The sequence below is a fragment of the Gastrolobium bilobum genome, unplaced genomic scaffold, assembly GCF_033153095.1.
Source record: "Gastrolobium bilobum isolate Gb01-03AN ecotype WA unplaced genomic scaffold, APGP_CSIRO_Gbil_v1 utg4504, whole genome shotgun sequence".
Lineage (NCBI taxonomy): Eukaryota > Viridiplantae > Streptophyta > Magnoliopsida > Fabales > Fabaceae > Gastrolobium > Gastrolobium bilobum.
The window spans coordinates 102247-121869 of record NW_026899275.1 but is presented as its reverse complement, the minus strand read 5'-3'; the positions used below and the strand labels follow the sequence as shown (position 1 = coordinate 121869).

Below are 19623 nucleotides of genomic sequence, written 5' to 3'. Positions count from 1 at the left end.
AACTCAAGGCTAACTTTTCTGGATGACAACCTCTACTAGTTGATGATTTTTTTTTTTTTTTGAATATCCACTAGTTGATGATTTCGCACCTTATTTTGTGCTCTAGAATTTGAAAAAAATGAGTTCCTTATACTATTAAATGCACACCAAAAGCGCTATTTTGGACAAGTTAAGAGACCCTTTTCCTTATATATTCCAATTGTAAAGTTCATTACATGATACAACTTCTTCCCTCTCTTTCTCTCTGTATGTCTCTCTTCAAAGCTAGCTAAGCTTCAAAGGAATATACAGCAGATTCTCACATGCTGTGTATGTTATTACTTCATCAGCAGGATTATAAGGTGATTCTAAATAACTTTTGCACTAGGAATTTGGAGTTTGACTGTTCTTTCTGGCGGGTATATTAACCACTTGGTAACAAAATTACCTTCTCAATTTTTATCTTAATTCTCATCATTTCCTTTTTGGGGTGTCTCACACACTAGAAAGATTCATAGTATCTATCATTTAGTTGTTAGGATTTGAGGTTTTCTTTGTGAGATTATGAAAGAGTCAGCAAATCTTCTATAAAATTTTGTATGAGTATTGTGGAGAGTAGTTAAGTAGTAGATATGTGATTCTCCTTAGATTGCATATTAGACAAGAAACTGGATTCACATTTGTGATCTTATTCCACCTTTTTTTATTTGATTTTTGTTGTATCTTTATATATTCAAACTTGATTTTAAAAAAAATAGATTTGAGAATGATTTATTCTTGTAACATACCAAGTTAACGTGGCCCTACAAGATCTTCTCATAGGGTCAACTAAGCACGTTCCTAGTGATAAATTCTTCCTTTTGCATTTCATTTTTTTTTTTATAACAATCAGTTCACATTTGCATTGACAAGTGAGTACCATGTCTGGCTCATTATCAATACTCAATTTAAACAATTCAGGTAGAGATGTGATTATCCATTTTATTTGACACAGAAAATGAAAGAAAATATTTCAGAAACATGGCTAGTTATGATCACTGTGATATTAGCCACTGCAATATTTGCAAAGTTGATTGAAGTCAAGTTAAGGAAGGAAAACAAAAGCAAATGCAGATTACCACCAGGAAGGAGAGGCTGGCCTTTGATTGGTGATAGCATCAATTGGTACAATGCTGTTGCAAGTTCTCATCCCCCTCAGTTTGTTGAAGAAATGGTGAAAAGGTACTCACTGCCACAAGAAGAAAAATACAATATATTCTTGCTTCGAAATAGTTTTCAATTCGGATAAATTTAGAATTTGAGTTGCTAGTGAGAAATAGTCATGCAAGTTAATGAATTATTGACAGGTGAATGAATTTCTCAATTTACAAGAGCTGATTAATCCAATCATAAGGCTTATGAAAAACCCTTTGAAGGGACCATTAAGAAAAACTTATGCAGGACAATAATATGCAAAAGCTTAAAATCCAATTACATGGCTTGTGAAACCTTTCTAATAGATGAAATGTTCATTTGGCATAGGTATGGTAAGATATTTTCTTGCAGCATATTTGGAAAATGGGCAGTGGTGTCAGCAGATCCAAGTTTCAACCGCTTTGTAATGCAAAATGAAGGCAAATTATTCATGTCAAGTTATCCAAAGTCTTTCAGAGATTTGGTTGGCAAAAATGGTTTGATCACAGTGCAAGGAGAGCAACAAAGGAAACTACATGGGATTGCCTCCAATATGATGCGCCTAGAGAAGCTTAAGTTCCATTTCTTGAATGATATACAAAAGGTCATGCTCCAAACTTTGAGCAATTTTGACAATAACCAAGTCATTCTTCTCCAGGATGTTTGTAGAAAGGTAAGTAATTTCAACTCATGAATGGTGTTTGTGTCTGTAAGTTTATTATCAATATTTAGTGCCAGTGACTCATTTTCAACTAATATCTGCATGATTTACTGCAGGTAGCTATAAATTTAATGGTTAATCAACTATTTGGGGTTTCAACTGAGTCTCAAGTCAATGAAATGGCTCAGTTGTTTTCTGACTTTGTTGATGGTTGTCTATCCTTTCCCATCAACATCCCAGGCTTTGCATATCACACTGCTATGAAGGTACCCCAAGAAAACTTCTAAAACCACTGATATATAAAGAGTATAAAGAAAAAAATAATCTTTTCTAGCATTTTATTAAGCAGTTATTGTTTAACTATATAATGTTGACCTATATTTTAAAGAAATAAGTTTGTTATTCTCTGGATCACCTCCTTCAATGGGTGAAATCAAGTCTATGAAGTAATGAAACTTGAAATACTCAGTTTTAGCTTCTCATTGTTACATTCATATTCAAATAGAAGCACAAGCTATAGTTAGGCCCAAATTTATCATAGGGCACCCATCTGTCCCATTAAAATTTTTAGGTCATTAATCTTGTAATGAAATTATTGTTGCAAAATATAATTCAAATAGGAATCTGATCAGATGGGGTTATCTAGTCATATGGTACTGAAGTGACATTATTTGGCTACAGGCAAGGGAGAAAATCATAAGCAAGATAAACAATACCATAGAGGTACACAGACAAAATGTTGGTCCCATAGTAGGTAATGGAGTACTTGGAAGACTACTAGAGGAAGAAAGCTTGCCAGATGATACTGTTGCAGACTTCATCATCAATCTTCTCTTTGCAGGGAATGAAACAACCACCAAAACAATGCTTTTTGCAATTTATTTCCTTACTCAATGTCCTAGAGCCATGAAGCAACTTCTGGTATATATAACATAACTAATCTTAGAAATTGTTTCCCCTTACTTGTTATTTTTTTTACATTAAAGTATCTTTAGGTAAGTTTCCTAGAGTTTAAAATTCAAAAATTGAAGAAAAACTATTTTTTATTAATTTTTTTGCAAATTTTTCTCTTGGACAGGATGAACAGGATTCTCTAAGGAGTAATTCTGGAGAAGAATTTCTTACATGGCAGGATTATAAAGCAATGCCATTCACTCAATGTGTAAGTGATTAACTATTTTTTTATATCAGATTGTATTGAACTCATGTTTGATGAGATACTTCATCTCAAAAATATTTTAACTAAAATACTAATTTATTTGGAGTTTGCATATTCTATAGAGAACAGTGTGTTAAGGTTTCATGTTGTTTTCCATGAACAGGTTATTGATGAAACACTTAGACTTGGAGGCATTGCAATTTGGTTAATGAGAGAAGCTAAAAAAGACATTCATTACCAAGGTATAGAAGATTTTTGCATTGACCTTTCATTATATACCATTATTTGATTCTCTCATTGATTAAAATAAAAGCAGTAAATAATGATGTGTCAAAATATTATTAAATGTAAGTGTAAAACTTATTTACATTGACAGTGCATATCAATTAAATTCTAAAAATTTTCATGTTAATTATAGGTTAATATTAATACACTTTACTATTGCAACCATAGTATGCATATAAGAGTTTTATAATATGCTACTAACACTAATATGTTTTTTGAGCAGATTTTGTGATTCCCAAAGGGTGCTTTATAGTTCCATTTCTTTCAGCAGTACATTTAGATGAGAATGTGTACAATGGAGCTCTAAACTTCAATCCTTGGAGATGGATGGAACCTGAAAATGAGGTTAGTACACATACCATTTTGGTGAATACTGCATATAATTTTGTCCTTACGTTTCACTTCATTTCGTTCATTTCTGAATTCCTATGCTCTCAATGAAGGAAAATAGAAACTGGAGAACTAGTCCAGTCTATGCACCCTTTGGAGGAGGTGCTAGATTCTGTCCAGGAGCAGAGCTGGCTCGTCTTCAAATTGCTTTTTTTCTTCATTACTTTGTAACTACCTACAGGTAATGCCATTTTTCTCTATGATGCATAATAGGGTCCTCATGTAGTTTATATTGGACCTGCTTAAATTATAACATATGGACTCATCTAAACCGCATTTACATTTATTTTCTTGGCAACTTCTCTGTGACATAACATCTATGTTCTATAATTTAAGTAAGGGATAAAAATGAGGGTTGATTATATAAAGTCTTGTCGTTATATTTTTGCAAAGAGACGGTTTTCCAAATTTGATCCATGATCTTCCGGTCACAAAAAACAATCTTATTACGACTTTAAAACTCGTCGTCATTTAGTATGTTCGACTGAAAATTTATCTTCATAATAGACACATTTTATGGCCTATAAAATTCCATGAATTGTCCTAGCTTATATATTCTACAAATGGACATGCCATAATTTCTGGCTAAAGCATAAATTAGCAAATTTGATCATAGCTGATGTGTTGGATGTTTTGAACAGATGGACACAAATCAAGGAAGATAGGATGTCCTTCTTTCCCTCAGCTCGATTAGTGAATGGATTTGAAATTCGACTAATGAGACGACATGATAATGAAACAATTTGAAAGATGTCACCATGTTCATCTCAAATTCCTCCAAGTTCTCCACTATTTTTCAGTCATTGTTTTTTTCTGGCAACTTTTTTTTGCTGAGTACTCTCTCAGTTCTCCCAACAATGATGTGTTTCAGAGTACATATTGTGTTGTCATGTATAAATATGTATAGAATATTTTTATACCTAAATATGTTCACTACTCATAAAGGTTGTATAGTATACATCAGCCATGTCTTGGGGTGCATCTTTATTCTTCACTTTTTTCCTTGATAATCCAATGTTCATCACTTTTTGTGCAAAAGAATTTGTTTTTATTGAAATTTCAGTTTGTTTGTTTCTTTTCTCTCTTTATCTCTCTCCCTTGTTTTTTTTTTTTTTTTTTTTTTTTTTTTTATGTTATCCCTAGCTCTCAATTTATGGATTACTCAATTAGTCGGTAGCATTGTATTGGCGACAAAATTATCTCTATCAATTTTTTTTTTGTTACAAAATGTCTAAATGAGATTTGATATCGGTATTCCACTAAGATCAAGGAAGACCCCTCAACTTCTTTAAAGATTTCAGGAAAGAGTTACATATCACCTACCAACAAAGACTTTATATCAGACAACGAAATTTGAATCCATATCCTTAAAAGATATAAACTAAACCCTTAGCCAACCGTGCCTACCTTTATTTACTCTTTATCAAAATTTAACTGTATTAAATTAACCATTACTAATTAAGGTGAATGTGCTTGATAGTTTCTCTCTTTCTTTGAATCCTGTGTTTCTCGTAAGCACAATAAGAAGAAATTAATATGATTCTAAGTAAGATATCTAACATTTAATCTCAGATTAAACTTTTAAAACATTATTTAATAGTATGAACTATTATAATTGGTATGCTTAATTTAGAACCCCACTTACATCTTATTACTATGATACTCTGGTCATTTTCGTAATCTAGACTATTAATAATAATTTATTACTTGTAGATAACACTATTACAAAATAGTCCCTAGGTCGTCTAGCCATCAATTTTCAGATCATCAAAATTATTTTGTAGCTAACATGATAAAAGGATAAAAGGGATAGTTATTTAACAAAAGAAATTAATTATTGTGGAAGGTTTTTTTCATTAGGAAAAAAAATATTTGATGCATATGTGATAAATACCATTGAATAGGGAAAAAAAAAAAAAAAAAACATCTGATGCATATGTGATAAATACCAATGATATATGTTATAGTCGGTCATTAATTTAAAATTCCTAAACTTGCAATGAAATCCAAAACCAATCGTCCCCAGTTTATGTTATAAATAAATACGAAGGATAAAAACCCCAGTTGGCAGCTGAGCTCCCAAGGGATTGCTTGGTGCAGGGATCAAACTCTGCCTTAAGCAGTTTCTTGGAAAATCTTTGGGGCCAGAGGATAAGCCAAAAATCTTCGGTTGGGGGATTAGTCTCGTCCTTTCTCCGGTTGCGAAGCTTAGTGCACCCACTGTTACAATGAGGGGCTAGCCCAAACGGGCCGTACCCCGAGGGCATGGTGCCCGGAGAAGGTTGAATGGGAATACCTCCTGGCAATGTACCAAAAAAAAAAAAAAATACGAAGGAGAAAATGTTTCCCTAAATACGAACGCCAAGCGTTAGGGTGTTCATCAACCGATCCAAATCAATTTAAATTGCGGTAACCGAACCGAAAAATCATAACCGAATAAATCGAAAAATTAAAAACCGAAAAAAAATTGCAAATTTTAATTGGATTGGATCGGTTTTCGGATTGATTGATGAAAATCGATCCAATCCAAACCGATCCAATATATTAATTCTCCTCTACGTACTTGGGTATTTCCCCAATCATAACTCAAAAATTTCTAAACTTAAGACTCATTAACCCATCAACTAAACCCAAGAGAAAATCTAGCCATATCTCATCAACAAAATTTCATCTGTGTAGAGCTTCATATCTCATTGTCCAAAAAAAAAACTATATTATTGTTTACTGATGTTTTTGTATTTTACAAAAAAAAAAAATTACAAAACCAATATATATAAAAGATATTATTTGTACGATAATCATGAAATAAATTTTAAAATTTTCAAAAAATCGAAAACAAATCCAATCCAAACCGAAAAAAATTGGATTGGATTGGATTTAAAAAAAAAAATTCAAACCGAATGGATGATTACATAATCAAACCGAATGGATTGGATCAGATGATTTTTGCTTCCAAAATCAATCCAATGTAGACTGCGAACAACCCTACCAAGCGTTGGAACTGGTTTTTAGTTAATACATATATTTTATATGAGTTCGCTTTTTCTGCAATTACTGCAGATAAGTTGTCTGCAGTAACCCAATACAACGTTGTTTTAGGGCAAAAATCATGGTGTTTTGTAGTTTAATTTATTTCAGGATTATAATAGTCTTTATATTTATAATTTTTTAAGATTTCAATACCAAAACGACATCGTTTTGAGAATAAATGCAGATAACTTATCTGCAGTAACTGCAGAAATATTTTTTCCATTTTATATTAGTGAAAAGTTTATCAATGTCTTGTATTTTTTTACTTTTTACAAACTATAGGGACATATGGAATAAATAAAATACCACATAGACATAAGTGATTTTGCAACAAATCACAAAGACATTGGTGAACTTTTCTCTTTATATTATTTGTGAGGAGTTTAATATGCTACATTAATATTTATTCGTCTTTTTTAGATACAAAGGTGCGAATCGTATAAATTACTTAAATTCTTTACCATTAAACTAAGGGTTCGTTTTTTGTCATTTGACATGACTAGAGCATTTTCCTGCACACACAAATCAAGTGTGGGTCCCACGCTTAAAAAAAAAGTCAGACCAAAATCAGGATACGACGCCGTATCCTTAAGATACGGAAGCGGATCCTTGTTGCAGGAATGAACAGTGCTATTCCTGCAACATGATTCTTATATTTCTCTTAAACTAATCACAATGATTTTATTTATTCGTCTTTGGACTCATTATATTCATTTACATCAACAATTAAAATAATAAATTTGTTAAACATTAATAAATATGGATACAAGATTCTTTTATATTAATTAATATATATCTCAATTAAATTAAATTAAATATTTTATTTCTTTACGAATTTGTTATTAATAAAATTAAAAAACAATACACGTTTTCAAATAAAGTACACAATAGCTTCACTTTCGTTTCTATGCCTTATACAACAAATAAAAAATAAATAAAAATTCAATTAATTAATCCTATTAATTTTTTAACCGTAAAAAAAAAAAAAAAAATGTTTTTTAAAAATAAAATAAATAAGACAGTTATGTTCTAGAAGCGTTTCTATCTTCCCCTTTCAGAGCCTCTCGCAAGGAAGGTATCAGCTTCGCAAATCGAAACAGAGACAGAGAAATTCTGCAGAGAGAAAAGTGTTGGAGATGGCAGGAAGAGAAGTTCGAGAATACACCAACCTCAGCGACCCCAAAGGCAATCTATTTTCGTTCTTATTCTGAAATTTTTTTTTTCGAGATTTTTTGGGGTCGTTGTTGTTAAAGTTTTGATTTTTTGTGACTTTTAGTTACTGGGTATGTGTTAATTTCGCAGATAAGAAATGGGGTAAAGGAAAAGATAAAATTGACGACGAAGACATTACTTTCCAACGCATGGTTGCAAAGGTTAGCGCATTGATTCACCCTCCGTTCTTTTCATGTTTATATAAAATTTGGCTACCCATTTTCAAGTATACTTATTTTTTGCTTTCGAAGCTAGTTTAATCTTTGATGCTTGGTAGAAAGAACCCTCATGGTTATTATTATTATTATTATTAATTTATGTTTGCTACTATTTTGAAATTAGTTATTATGCATTTGCAATATACCTAAATTTAGTTTCTGTGACTATTCATGTGGCTATTCTTTGATCGTTTATTGTTCTTCAATTGTTGTATGCTTGATGAGATAGCAGCTTTAGAATAAGCTTTGTAGGTAGCTTCTTTGAACTCCACCGTCCCTGATTGAGGAATGTAGCAAAACTATATTCTGTTCTTATGTGTTGGTTTTCTCGTTTGGGTATGTACTGTCTGTCTATGTTGTTTCAAACTTCCAAGTGATTTTTGTCGCAATTTGAGGGATTTTGCTGATAACTTGCCCCGGCAGGGATATTGGCTTCCTGTATTGGGTGGCTGATGCAAGCAGATGCAAGAGGTTGCTGGGGAGCGTGGAGGTTACCTCCATGGGCGAGGCGGTACTGCTCTTTTTCTCTTGCTTTGTGTGTTTTTGTGTTGCTTTGCTTGTGCTCCTTCACCACATGCTTTTATCTGCTGTTTTTATATTACCTTTAGATTCTTTGTTCCCTTTTTAAAGTTTACATATGCAGCCTTGGATAGTGATGACCTACTCTATCTCAAGGAACAAATGGAAGCTGAGGAGGATGCAGAACGCCTCCTGCGTCGCACTGAAAAACGAGCATTTGCTGCTTTCAAGATATCCTTTTGTAGTCATTGACACTGATAACAATATTGTGTTTTCTTCTCATTCATCTTGTGATCAAACTGATTTTAATGTCCTAAGACTACACATTTCGTGTTTTACTCTCTCCTGCATGTTTAGTTCTTAATGTTTTGGGCAAAGTCATCTTACATTCTTAATGCTGCTTGGAAACTGTGAATCAATAAGGGGAGATGTTTAAGGTTTTAGGGTCAGACCAGGGTTGAACCGGGATATATGTAGAAAAAATAACGTGTGACTGTGCGTATTTAAAATTTTGAGGAAAAAAGGTAACATGGTGCTATAAAGTTCCTGCAATGCGCAGGGTACAAGGAAGGGTCTATAGTAGGCAGCCTTACCTTGTGTTTGCAAGAGGCTGATTATATGATTCAAACCTGTGACCTATGGGTCACATAGTGACAACACCAACCACTGTGGCAAGGCTGCCCTAGTCCCCTTCAATTAAAATTATGAGAAAATATATTTAGAAATGTATATATTGATACAAGTAACTTATGACACATAATAAGTCAGTAATTATTGAAATACAATGAATAAATGCTACTCTACATAAATATTTAAGTATATGCCATAATAAACAGATTTTCTTCAATAAAATTTTTGTTAAAATATATTTGAATGTCAAAATGTAGCAGTGTTTTTGTGGTATGTTGTTTCATACTCATGTATGGAGCACAAGCTTGATTCTTTACTAAGGAAGCTTTGAAGTTATTTTCATATGTCAGCACAGTATGGTAAATGTAATGATTGAACATATGCTTCTAACAGCTGACTCCTGGCTTAGTGGTATGATGGTAGATGTGTGAATTGCCACAAACAGGGTTCAAATCCTTCCGTGCGTGTTTTTTTGTTGTGCCACAATCAAACATGCACTGGCTCAACTGGTCAAAGTCAAACTGTGACTAGTTTGCACTTTGCACGGGTTGACCAGTTCACAGCCAGTTTAGTAGTTTCAAGGCCGGTTTTCAAATCACCGCATCTGAAGCCTTGATCAAATTGGCCAATAGGTTCATTGACCATGAACCGAGTCAAACTAGTTGGTCTGGTCTGGTTTTGAAAACTATGCTGTGAATCTTACTTCTTGAGACCTAGATGACCATGCAAGTGCACTGGTGAAGAAAATATGTAGGTGTGGGATCTATCTTCTAGCATGATGGTGTCTTTGTTACTGGTAATCATTTACTCTGAAAGAAAGGAATATATTGTCACTTCCATCCTTATTAATTTATGATTTCTGTCCTATCCATCCTTGTTTGTTTTCTCTTTCACTAAGGATTAAAATACTGGATCTATAAATATATGGTCACTCAAATTTAGTTACATGCAATAGTGCCGATACTTTAATCATTTTTTTGATGATTCATAGCTAAAATGTATGTATTATATGTGCCTGAGTGGACAATTCAACTTCTCTATTAGTTATATTTGACTTTTCTCTCATTTTTGTGTATTTTCTGTAACTCTGAAGCCAGATGGCATTGATGCTTCTATCTGTAAACTTTTGCCTTTTAAATGATTATTTTTGTTACTTATAATTTGGTTAAATAAAATAAAAAGAATATAGGTTTATCAATCTTGAACAAATCTTAAACTAGGAACTTGAATTAATGAAATACATGTTTCAAGCTATATGTAATACTGATTATATATGTCTTGAATTTTGATTCAATGAATTTAAACAAGTGTTACATTTTGAATATGGTGGTCTGATCCAAATAATTTCCACCAAATTGATTTATCCAAATGCAACCTCTCTATTTTAACATATTCATTTGCCTTTTTCATTGTTTGTGAAAGCTATATTTAGTCATACTGGTAAATTTTCTTTTTCTGATAAAATTGCTTGTGCTTTCAAGTCGTATGTATTTTTTGTTTCCTTCACCAATGGATACAGAGCTGCAAGTTTAGCAGATTCTTCACCTGCAGTAGTACCCTTGTCATTTCGTGTGGAGCCAAAGCCAAAGAGTGGTATCAGGTAGATCTTCTTTTCTTCGATTCCTTACCCCTCCATGCATTTTACTGGCTCCAGTGTTGTTCATAGTATTTATGTTTTTGTGATATAGGCAGCAAGATCTGCTGAAGAAAGTTGTTGAGATTAAACCTAAGCGGCCAAGGTCTGACAGCAATCAGTCAACCGCAGCTCCTAATAATGTTCCTGATTCAAATCGTAAGTCTGATCATGATCCTTTAAAAGAGAAGGAGCAGTCTTCGTCAGGACCAAAGAATGTTGAGGTGCAATCTTTGTGTGGTTCAAAGAAAGTAGAGGAACATCCTTCATCAGCCTCACACGAATCAGAAGCAGAAGCAGAAGCTAAGCCTAAGAATGATGTCTCTGCTGGGGGATTACTTGGCTTGGCATATGCTAGTTCTGATGATGAGGAATGATTGATAATAGACGTTTGAAGGCTTTGTAGTTTTAGTACAGAATGCTTTATTTGTTTACAGAATAGTATTAAAATGTAGTCAAGATGGCATGAAAAGTCATGTATGAAGCATTAGTATGAAGGCTGAAAAAGAAGAAAATGAAGTTTTTTTGTTCATTACTATACAACTAGATCAAATATACAATTTTGTATGCATTCATTGAATCTTAATTTGCCTGTTTTGTGTATCTCAACATACCTTTGAAGTATGATGCAGTGTAAATTGCATTCCCACCCACCTCTTCTTCTCAGTATCCTTTGGGGCACTGTGTCTTTTGAACCAATGTTGATGGTTGTAAGTTTGCTGGCCTTATTTCTGAGCAAAAAGATAGTCATCTCCGGTTTTGGTCTATTTACCATTCTATAAGCTTGTCATAAAATGTTTTAAGAAATTCTTGAAGCATAGATAACTAATGCAAGTTTTACAGAATCTTTGACAAACATTTATGAGTAGTTGCTTTCCTACGGCAAAAAATTTCAAGTTTGTTGTGTTAATTTATTTGTAGAACATGTGCATAGTAATCTAATGAAACTTGTGGGACTGTGAAACCAGTAACAAACCGTACATGATCCAACCCTGATTGCATGGGACTTTTGACCATGATGATGTGAGTTTTAAAATGTATCACCGGAATAATTTGTGGATGAAAAGTTTTGCCAATATAATGCATGACAATGCGGTTGGGAAATTGACGTTTAAGGACGTGATACGATCAATGTCGCGTTCTGTACAATATTTTGGCACCGTTATCCGTGCCCTTAAGACGTGATACCATCCCTACCACGTCCCTGCTACGTTCTGTACCGTGTCCTTAGTTCTGTACCGTTGTCCTTAAGACGTGATACCATCCCTACCACGTCCCTGCACATTCTGTACCGTTGTCCTTAAGACGTGATACCATCCCTACCACGTCTCTGCTACGTTCTGTACCGTGTCCTAAGACGTGATATATTAACTGCCGCGTCATTTGCAACCAGTCACTTCCGGTCAGTCCACGATGCACCACACGCGGTAGGTAATCAAACATGTTCCGGTTAGTCATTTCAAAACAAACGTGACGCTAGTTCAAACGCGTCCAATTAGCCAATCAGATTTCTCCATGGACTGTGGGAGTCCTGAAAATGTCTCTTCCCCAACCGTGTCCGGGCCTATATTAACTACCACTCCCGGTCCCCATATCATCAGTTTGCCTCTGCATTTCACTAAGCGTTAAGGCCTTCTGGTATCTATCTTTGTTCTATACTTTTGTTGAAGTGTTTGTTTTGTTATGGAAAAAAAAAATGTTGAGCTGTTTGTTCTTTTATGGAAAAAAAAATGTTGAGCTGTTTGTTCTTTTATGGAAAAAAAACGTCGAGCGTTGTTTGTTCTTGTGGAAAAAAAAAACGTTGAGTTGTGTTGTTTGTTCTTTTATGGAAAAAATAGTATTTCAAACTCAATGTTCCATACTTTCTCTGTTGCTTAGTTGAAGTGTTTTTTGTAATATGAAAAAATAAATTTATGAATATCAGATTATGTTCATAGTCAATCATGCTTTTTATTTGTTATTTCATGTATGCTTTATACTTTAGTATTTATTTTCCACTAAAAAATTATCATAGTAATTATATGTTGTATGTAAAAAAATAAAGACATTTTCAAGGCACCTCAGGTAATATTATTTCATACGTTGCACTAAGTAGTAGTTTTGTTATATTGCATTATATTACATTGTTTCTACCATATTAAATATTTTGTATTTCTATCTTTTGTGGAATTTTTTGCAGGAAAAATGAGTTCAAATTTACAAACAGTTCGTGCACTTATATATTATAATGGTAGAAAGATTATGGGTCGTCGTGGTGTAACATTTGAAGGTGAAAAACGACCAATGCGTATTACACGCGGTACTACCTTTGCGCAGTTGAAAGCGAACATTCATCAGAAATTGGGATTACAAGGGAATCAACGTATTTATGAAGTCACCGTAAGAGCTTTTGCTGGCAATTCTGAATACATAGCGATATCTATTACAGATGATGATGATGTTGATATTATATTAGACATATTTGTGGAACAAGCTGACACGAGTTCTGATCATACAAATGGTAGAAAGTTTGTGGAGATATATGTAAATTTTGAAAATACCGATGATTTGTCAGTACCGCAAAGGTCGCTTGATCTGAATACAACACCAGTCATTGATTATTTAAACAGACATGCATCATCATCTGTACTTCCAGATGCACCCAACAGTGCGTTATTTGATGATGTGGACATGCCAACATATGACCGTAATGACGATGACGAAGAAGAAGAAGACGAGGATGCGTGCCTGGCAGCCGACATTAATGACGATGACTCAGCTAGCGAAGATGACGACCATCATAATCCATCTGATATGCCTATAGGGTTTCAAAGCAACGTCAATGAATCCACATCAACGGGTATCGTTGGGTATGAAAATATGGTTCAAGGTTAGTTGACAAGTGATTTATTTAAATAAATTTACAATCTACATTATGTAGTTCAATTAACGTTTTAGTTGTTTGTATGTTATGTAGGTGACAATGTAACTCCCAATGTAGGTGCTAATGTGACGCCGTTTTGGAATGGAATATCACATTACTCATACATTAATTATGAGTATCCGAATGAAGATCGAGAATACAACGAGAGGGAGTATCATGGTGCATGGGCCATTGGGGATGAGTTGTTTGTTAAACAAGAATTCGAATCTAAGGAATCAGTGCAGATGGCAGTTAAGTCATATTGTATGAAAATTAATAAGGAAGCTATTGTTGTTGAGAGCACGACTATGAAGCTAGTATTGAGGTGCAGGAACCATGAGTCGGCGTGTCCATGGCGAATGAGGGCAATGAAACCAAAAAATGGATTAATGTGGGTTGTGAGTAGATGGGAGGGACCTCACAATTGTGTCACTTGTAATCTGTCCCAAGATCACAGACAACTTGATTCCGCCTTTATTTCTTCGACGATATTAGGTGAGTGTTTTTGTCCAATTAAATTTGTATTTCTCAAGTTTTATATCCACTTCAGCAAGCTATTAAGGTTATGTATGTATATTGTTTTGGCAGAAATAGTGAAGGAAGAACCTCATGTATCAATCAGTTTGATACAAGAAAGAATCCGAAACAATTATGGATTCACTATTTCATACAGGAAGGCGTGGAAGGCTAAACAAAAAGCCATGGCAAAAATATATGGCGATTGGGACCAGTTTTATGCTTATTTGCCCAGATGGTTGAATTACATGTTGGCATTTTCTGAGGGTTCGGTTTACCACATTCAGACAAATGATTACGTGGTCAATCACCGTGTTGTGACTGGTTCCCGGGTTTTTCATAGAATCTTCTGGACTTTTAAGCAATGTTGTGACGCGTTCAACTTCTGCAAACCTGTTATACAAGTTGATGGCACTCATTTATATGGGAAGTATAAAGGTACATTGCTGATTGCCACAACACAGGATGGAAACGACGAGGTATTACCATTGGCATTTGCAGTGGTAGAAGGTGAAACCAAGGAGTCATGGGAATACTTTTTGTCTTGTATACGTTTGTATGTCACTCAAAAAACAGGTATATGCCTAATATCAGATCGACATCGAGGAATATTATCGGCAGTTGCAAACCCTTATCTTGATTGGCAGCCTCCAAAAGCATACCATGTTTTTTGCCTGAGACATGTTGGAAGTAACTTCAATCAAAGATTCAAAAATGAGGAGTGGAAAAGTCAATTGAAGAATCTAGGTGATATGAATAACTTTTACTTATCCGTGTATATTGTATGAATTCTCTCAAATAATGCTTTCATTGGTTGTTAAAATGCAGGTTATACTCCATCAAAGGTCAATTTTGATGTTAAGTTGGAGGAATTTTGGAGCAATAGTCCAGAGGTAGCAACGTGGATTGACAGCATCCCGAAGAAGAAATGGAGTCGTGCATATGATGTGGATGGACGTCGTTATGGTCATATGACAACAAATTTATCTGAATGCGTAAATAGCATTTTTAAGGGGGCTCGAGGGATGCCAATCACAGCTTTGGTTAAACATACCTACAGTAAGCTTGTGCATTACTTTGTAAAGAGAGGTCACGAAGCTAGTCTTTATGTTGCTGCCGGTATTAAGTTTTGCCACAACGCCCACCTTAGAATGGAGAGAGAAGCAGCTGCTGCCTCATCACACATTGTCCGTGCCTTTAATAGAGAATCAACCTTATTTGAAGTGGAAGAACCATATAACCCAATAACACAGAAAGGGGGTTATTCGTTGTCACTGTACTTGAACGAAAGGAAATGCCAGTGTGGAAAATTTCAAGCGTTTAAATATCCATGCAGCCATGTTAGGGCTGTTTGTTTGAAGATGGGAATGTCTACTGAGAATTTTGTGAACCCATGTTACTCCATCCAACATATTAATAAGGTGTATGCATCACCTTGGTTTCCAATCGGCCATGAGGAAGCGATTCCACCGTATACTGGACCGATACTTCTGCTCGATCCACAACGTTTGCGAGCAAAGGGACGTCCTAAGAGTACTCGCATTCATAACGAGATGGATCAAGTAGAATCCAGTTCAAGTCGTACTAAGTGCAGTGTTTGTGGAAGGATTGGGCACAATAGACGATCATGTCCTGCACGTGTAAATATCCAATGAATGGTCGTAGATAAACTCCACATCCTTACGCTTATATTATCAGTCCGTTAACGTTCCCTGAGATTTTATAATAAAACGTATGTATTGTCGCTCTGTGATATATAATGGTTGTTTCTGTGTAGTAAGTAATAACGAATATAAACCACCAACAAACAAATATAAATAAAATAACGTCCATAATACATCACCACATTCAATTACAATAAAACTGTATACATAAAGTGCATTCATAACAATAACCATTATATAAACAATCTACGATCTGGGAGGCCATTGTCTCGTCCTCGCATCCCTGTGAGGTAGCCTAAGTGCCAGGGGGTAATGACGATTTTGCATCCATTTGGGATGTGAAGTCAAATTCATGTGTGGCCGCTGCAAAGAAGTCATCAGATGGATCAATTTCATCCCTGACAAATGATCTAACAGGTATATCCGGGGTGTGCTGTTCTGCTTGATCATTTTTACTGCTCAAATGGGCATATGGATCAATAGACTCCCCAAATATGGAGCTAATTATCTGCTGCTGACTGCTGGAAGATGCACCGCCAGACATGATCATAGGAGTTGCCCAATATGGTGGCTCGGTCGAGGTGTCATGGGTTGGTGGAGGATAACCTCATTCCCGCGTGTCTGTAGCATGTTGTGGATATCCAAATGGCTAAAAAGGAGAATGGTTGATGTGGTTGTGGCTGTGGCCAAACGTGTGGAACATAGTCAAAAGGAACTGTCGCACCTGTGGGATATCTAGGTGGTCTGTAAGTCCCAGGCATCCGTGGTCCTGGGGGAATAAGACGGTATGCCTCTGGAGGGATGTGTTCACGACGATGAGGTATACCGTGTCCTTCCCTCGCCCTACGTGGGACCTCAATACTTGTATCTGCTTCCTCAGGTAATGGAACATTTGCTGCCACTGGGCCAGACTCGTTGACCCTACCATACTCTAGCAACATATTAAGGAGTCTGCCGATAACCTCTTGGATATCAGTTTTTGTCGCTGGGTCATCCTCGTCTGCCATCCACCATGCCATCTCAGCAGCATCAACCTTCCCATTGCAAATAGGATAACAATAAAAACATATTACTGTAATGAAGGTAAATTAAAATTAATACCATATGCCCGGTCCGGGCAGCCTTATACGTCATATATCGCCTTGTACTTCGACGATACCATTTAATGTATTCATGATTAGGAGATATGTATTCGCTGCCTCCAGTTTGGCCAACAACAACCCTTGTGTTTCGCGTCTCCCATTTGGCTATAAATGGTTGCAACTTAACCAACCAATTCTCAGCTTGTTTACCGCGTAACGTAACATCGTGAATGCCTTTAAGTCTAGCTGGTGCAACTGGGATGCAAGGTTCTAAACCAAACTGACGCATTACCCTATATGGTTGATGTGCTTCCACAATATGGAAACTAATAAGTGGGGTAACGGATCTCCACATCATCTGACTTTCCAAAGATGCACCAAGAAAGTGATAATGAGTATACGGGCGCCAAATGATCTGCGAGAAAACAACCAATGTTAGTAATATAACGCTTAAATAATGTAACTGATAAACACCTAAAGCCATATACAAACTCCTACATCGGTTCTGCTCATAGTGTCAAGTGTCGATCTATAGTGCATCAAATCCTTTGGTCATATCCGCCTTGGAAAATTATTAAATCCGAAGGAAATAAGCCCAAAAAATAAGAAAAAAGCCATTTGGCTCCAAGTCTTACTGTATAACGATAACTTTCGCAGTACAATACGCAAATATCATCATACCTTCTTCCGTAATGATCATTTGGATCGGTTTCAGGTGGTATAAACGGTGCAATGGGGGGGAATCTGGACCATGCCCATATATGCAACAAGGTCAGGCAACCAGACATAATATTTTGGGCTGGGTTTGTCGCCATGCACAATTCCCTGTAGAGGAGTGCTAACACTGCTGCGCCCCAACTATACGTGGTCATACCCAAAAAATCCCCATCTAGAAATGGCAAAAATCGTAGGGCAACCTTATTCCCTGACTTGTCACTAAACAAAAATCCACCAATGAGGCGTAATATATAAGCCTGTGAATAGAGGAGTTCAGTATGAGGCATGCCTTGGTGCGCAACCCAATGTCCATAGTGTCGATCTATGAAGGACATTCGCAAATAGCTTCCCTCAATCTCATGCGGCAAAGGTTGGTGTCCTAGCATTTGTTGTACAACATTACTCCAATTTGCGGATGTCGGTCCAATAAGGGGTTCCCCGTCTGATGACAATCCAAGAATAACATTCACATCTTGAAGAGTAATGGTCACTTCGCCTTGCGGCATATGAAATGTATGTGTTTCTGGGCGCCAACGCTCAACCAGAGCACTAATAAGTGAATGATCAATCTGCAACACATTATACAAGGATAAAAGTAGTCATTATCCTATAATAAGTACAAGCACATAATTTATGTCACTTTTAAATAACTAACCGGCATATGACGCATCCGTGCAACATGATAAAAGCCTGCACGCCTAAGGTGCTCCACCACTGGCTCCGGAATGTTATCCGGATCATGCGGATCTGACTCCTTCCCGTGCGTTGCTCTACGAACTTTGAGAACCCTCTCCAATCCCGAGTTCCATACAACTTGGGACACATGTGTTTCTTGCACATCAATTCTCAACACACTGTAATCTTCGAGACCCGGATTAATCACCTCACGTGCCATGAACCTGTGTTATGCAAGTTTAATGTCATAACAATATATAGCACATTTAACGAATTTTATAAAATAACTAATACAATAATAATAAAAATTTTATGCTATTGAAAATAAAACAGCAATAATAATAAATAATAGAAAATTTTAAAAAATAAATAGGCTAACCTAAGATTTTAAGGACTGTAAAAATTTAATTATGCAAAAAATATAAGTCCAATAACCATAGCATATTCATAATAAAATTAATTTTTTAACAAATTTTATAATAGAAATATAACATATTTAACAACTTTAATAGAATAATGAATACAATAGTACTAAAATCTTAAATGCATAATATAAAACAGTGTTAGAAGACAAAAAATAAATAGGACCAGTGTAGACACAAATTTTAATCATGCATTAAATATAAAGTCAATAATAATAATAATATAATACTTTTAACAAATTTAATAATATAAATTAGGCTTGATTAACAACTTTAATAGAATAATAATAAAATTTTATGCAATTAAATATAAAACTTTAATAATAAAATTACTAGCAAATCATAAAAACTAAATATACTAACCTAATATTTTTAGCAACAAAGAAAGAGACCTTTAAAGAACATAAAAATACAATAAAATTATTAATGTAGCATATAACATATATTGAACAAATTTTATAAAATTATTAATACAATAATCACAAATTTTTGTTGCAATTAAATACAGAATATTAATACTATAAACAATAGCAATAATCACAATTAAATTCACTATTCTAACATTTTAAGACAAAAAGAGAAACTTACAAAAATCTAATATCTTAATAATATGATTTTAACACATGTGGACCAGATTATAATACTACTTACTTGAAAATATGACAAATCTAATATGTTAATCATACAGCAAACCTAATATCTTAATAATACTGCAACCCATTAATTTTAATAATACAGCAAACCAAGCATATAATA

The 19623-nt window shown here is 34.8% G+C and overlaps 2 protein-coding genes across 6 annotated transcripts; both read left to right on the top strand.

Moving 5' to 3' along the window:
* Window positions 1-976: 976 nt before the first annotated feature.
* On the top strand, window positions 977-3832 carry LOC133289126 (abietadienol/abietadienal oxidase). The gene is made up of 8 exons (XM_061486997.1): window positions 977-1200; window positions 1501-1825; window positions 1930-2079; window positions 2495-2734; window positions 2892-2975; window positions 3136-3214; window positions 3481-3602; window positions 3701-3832. The coding sequence occupies exons 1-8, from the start codon at window positions 977-979 to the stop codon at window positions 3830-3832; spliced, it is 1356 nt and encodes a 451-aa protein (XP_061342981.1).
* Window positions 3833-7732: 3900 nt separating this feature from the next.
* LOC133289096 (uncharacterized) lies at window positions 7733-11533 on the top strand. Of its 5 annotated transcripts, none has more exons than XM_061486964.1 (6): window positions 7733-7862; window positions 7980-8050; window positions 8570-8618; window positions 8751-8857; window positions 10774-10856; window positions 10945-11533. In XM_061486964.1, the coding sequence occupies exons 1-6, from the start codon at window positions 7814-7816 to the stop codon at window positions 11264-11266; spliced, it is 681 nt and encodes a 226-aa protein (XP_061342948.1). In that variant the 5' UTR covers window positions 7733-7813; the 3' UTR covers window positions 11267-11533. The 5 variants fall into 5 exon arrangements, with proteins under 5 accessions (XP_061342948.1, XP_061342945.1, XP_061342949.1 ...); XM_061486965.1 differs by having other exon boundaries at window positions 7800-7862; window positions 8531-8618; window positions 8751-8858; window positions 10775-10856; XM_061486961.1 differs by having other exon boundaries at window positions 8570-8858; window positions 10775-10856.
* The last annotated feature ends 8090 nt before the right edge of the window (window positions 11534-19623 follow it).

What these genes read in the sequence shown, in the direction of transcription:
- LOC133289126 (XM_061486997.1), top strand. Translation starts at nt 977, where the DNA reads ATGAAAGAAAATATTTCAGAAACATGGCTAGTTATGATCACTGTGATA. An exon ending in CATATCACACTGCTATGAAG is followed by an intron (nt 2,080 to 2,494) that starts GTACCCCAAGAA and finishes ATTTGGCTACAG; the next exon opens with GCAAGGGAGAAAATCATAAG. An exon ending in GGATGGAACCTGAAAATGAG is followed by an intron (nt 3,603 to 3,700) that starts GTTAGTACACAT and finishes CTCTCAATGAAG; the next exon opens with GAAAATAGAAACTGGAGAAC.
- LOC133289096 (XM_061486961.1), top strand. Translation starts at nt 7,814, where the DNA reads ATGGCAGGAAGAGAAGTTCGAGAATACACCAACCTCAGCGACCCCAAA. An exon ending in CAACCTCAGCGACCCCAAAG is followed by an intron (nt 7,863 to 7,979) that starts GCAATCTATTTT and finishes TTAATTTCGCAG; the next exon opens with ATAAGAAATGGGGTAAAGGA. An exon ending in AAGCCAAAGAGTGGTATCAG is followed by an intron (nt 10,857 to 10,944) that starts GTAGATCTTCTT and finishes TTTGTGATATAG; the next exon opens with GCAGCAAGATCTGCTGAAGA.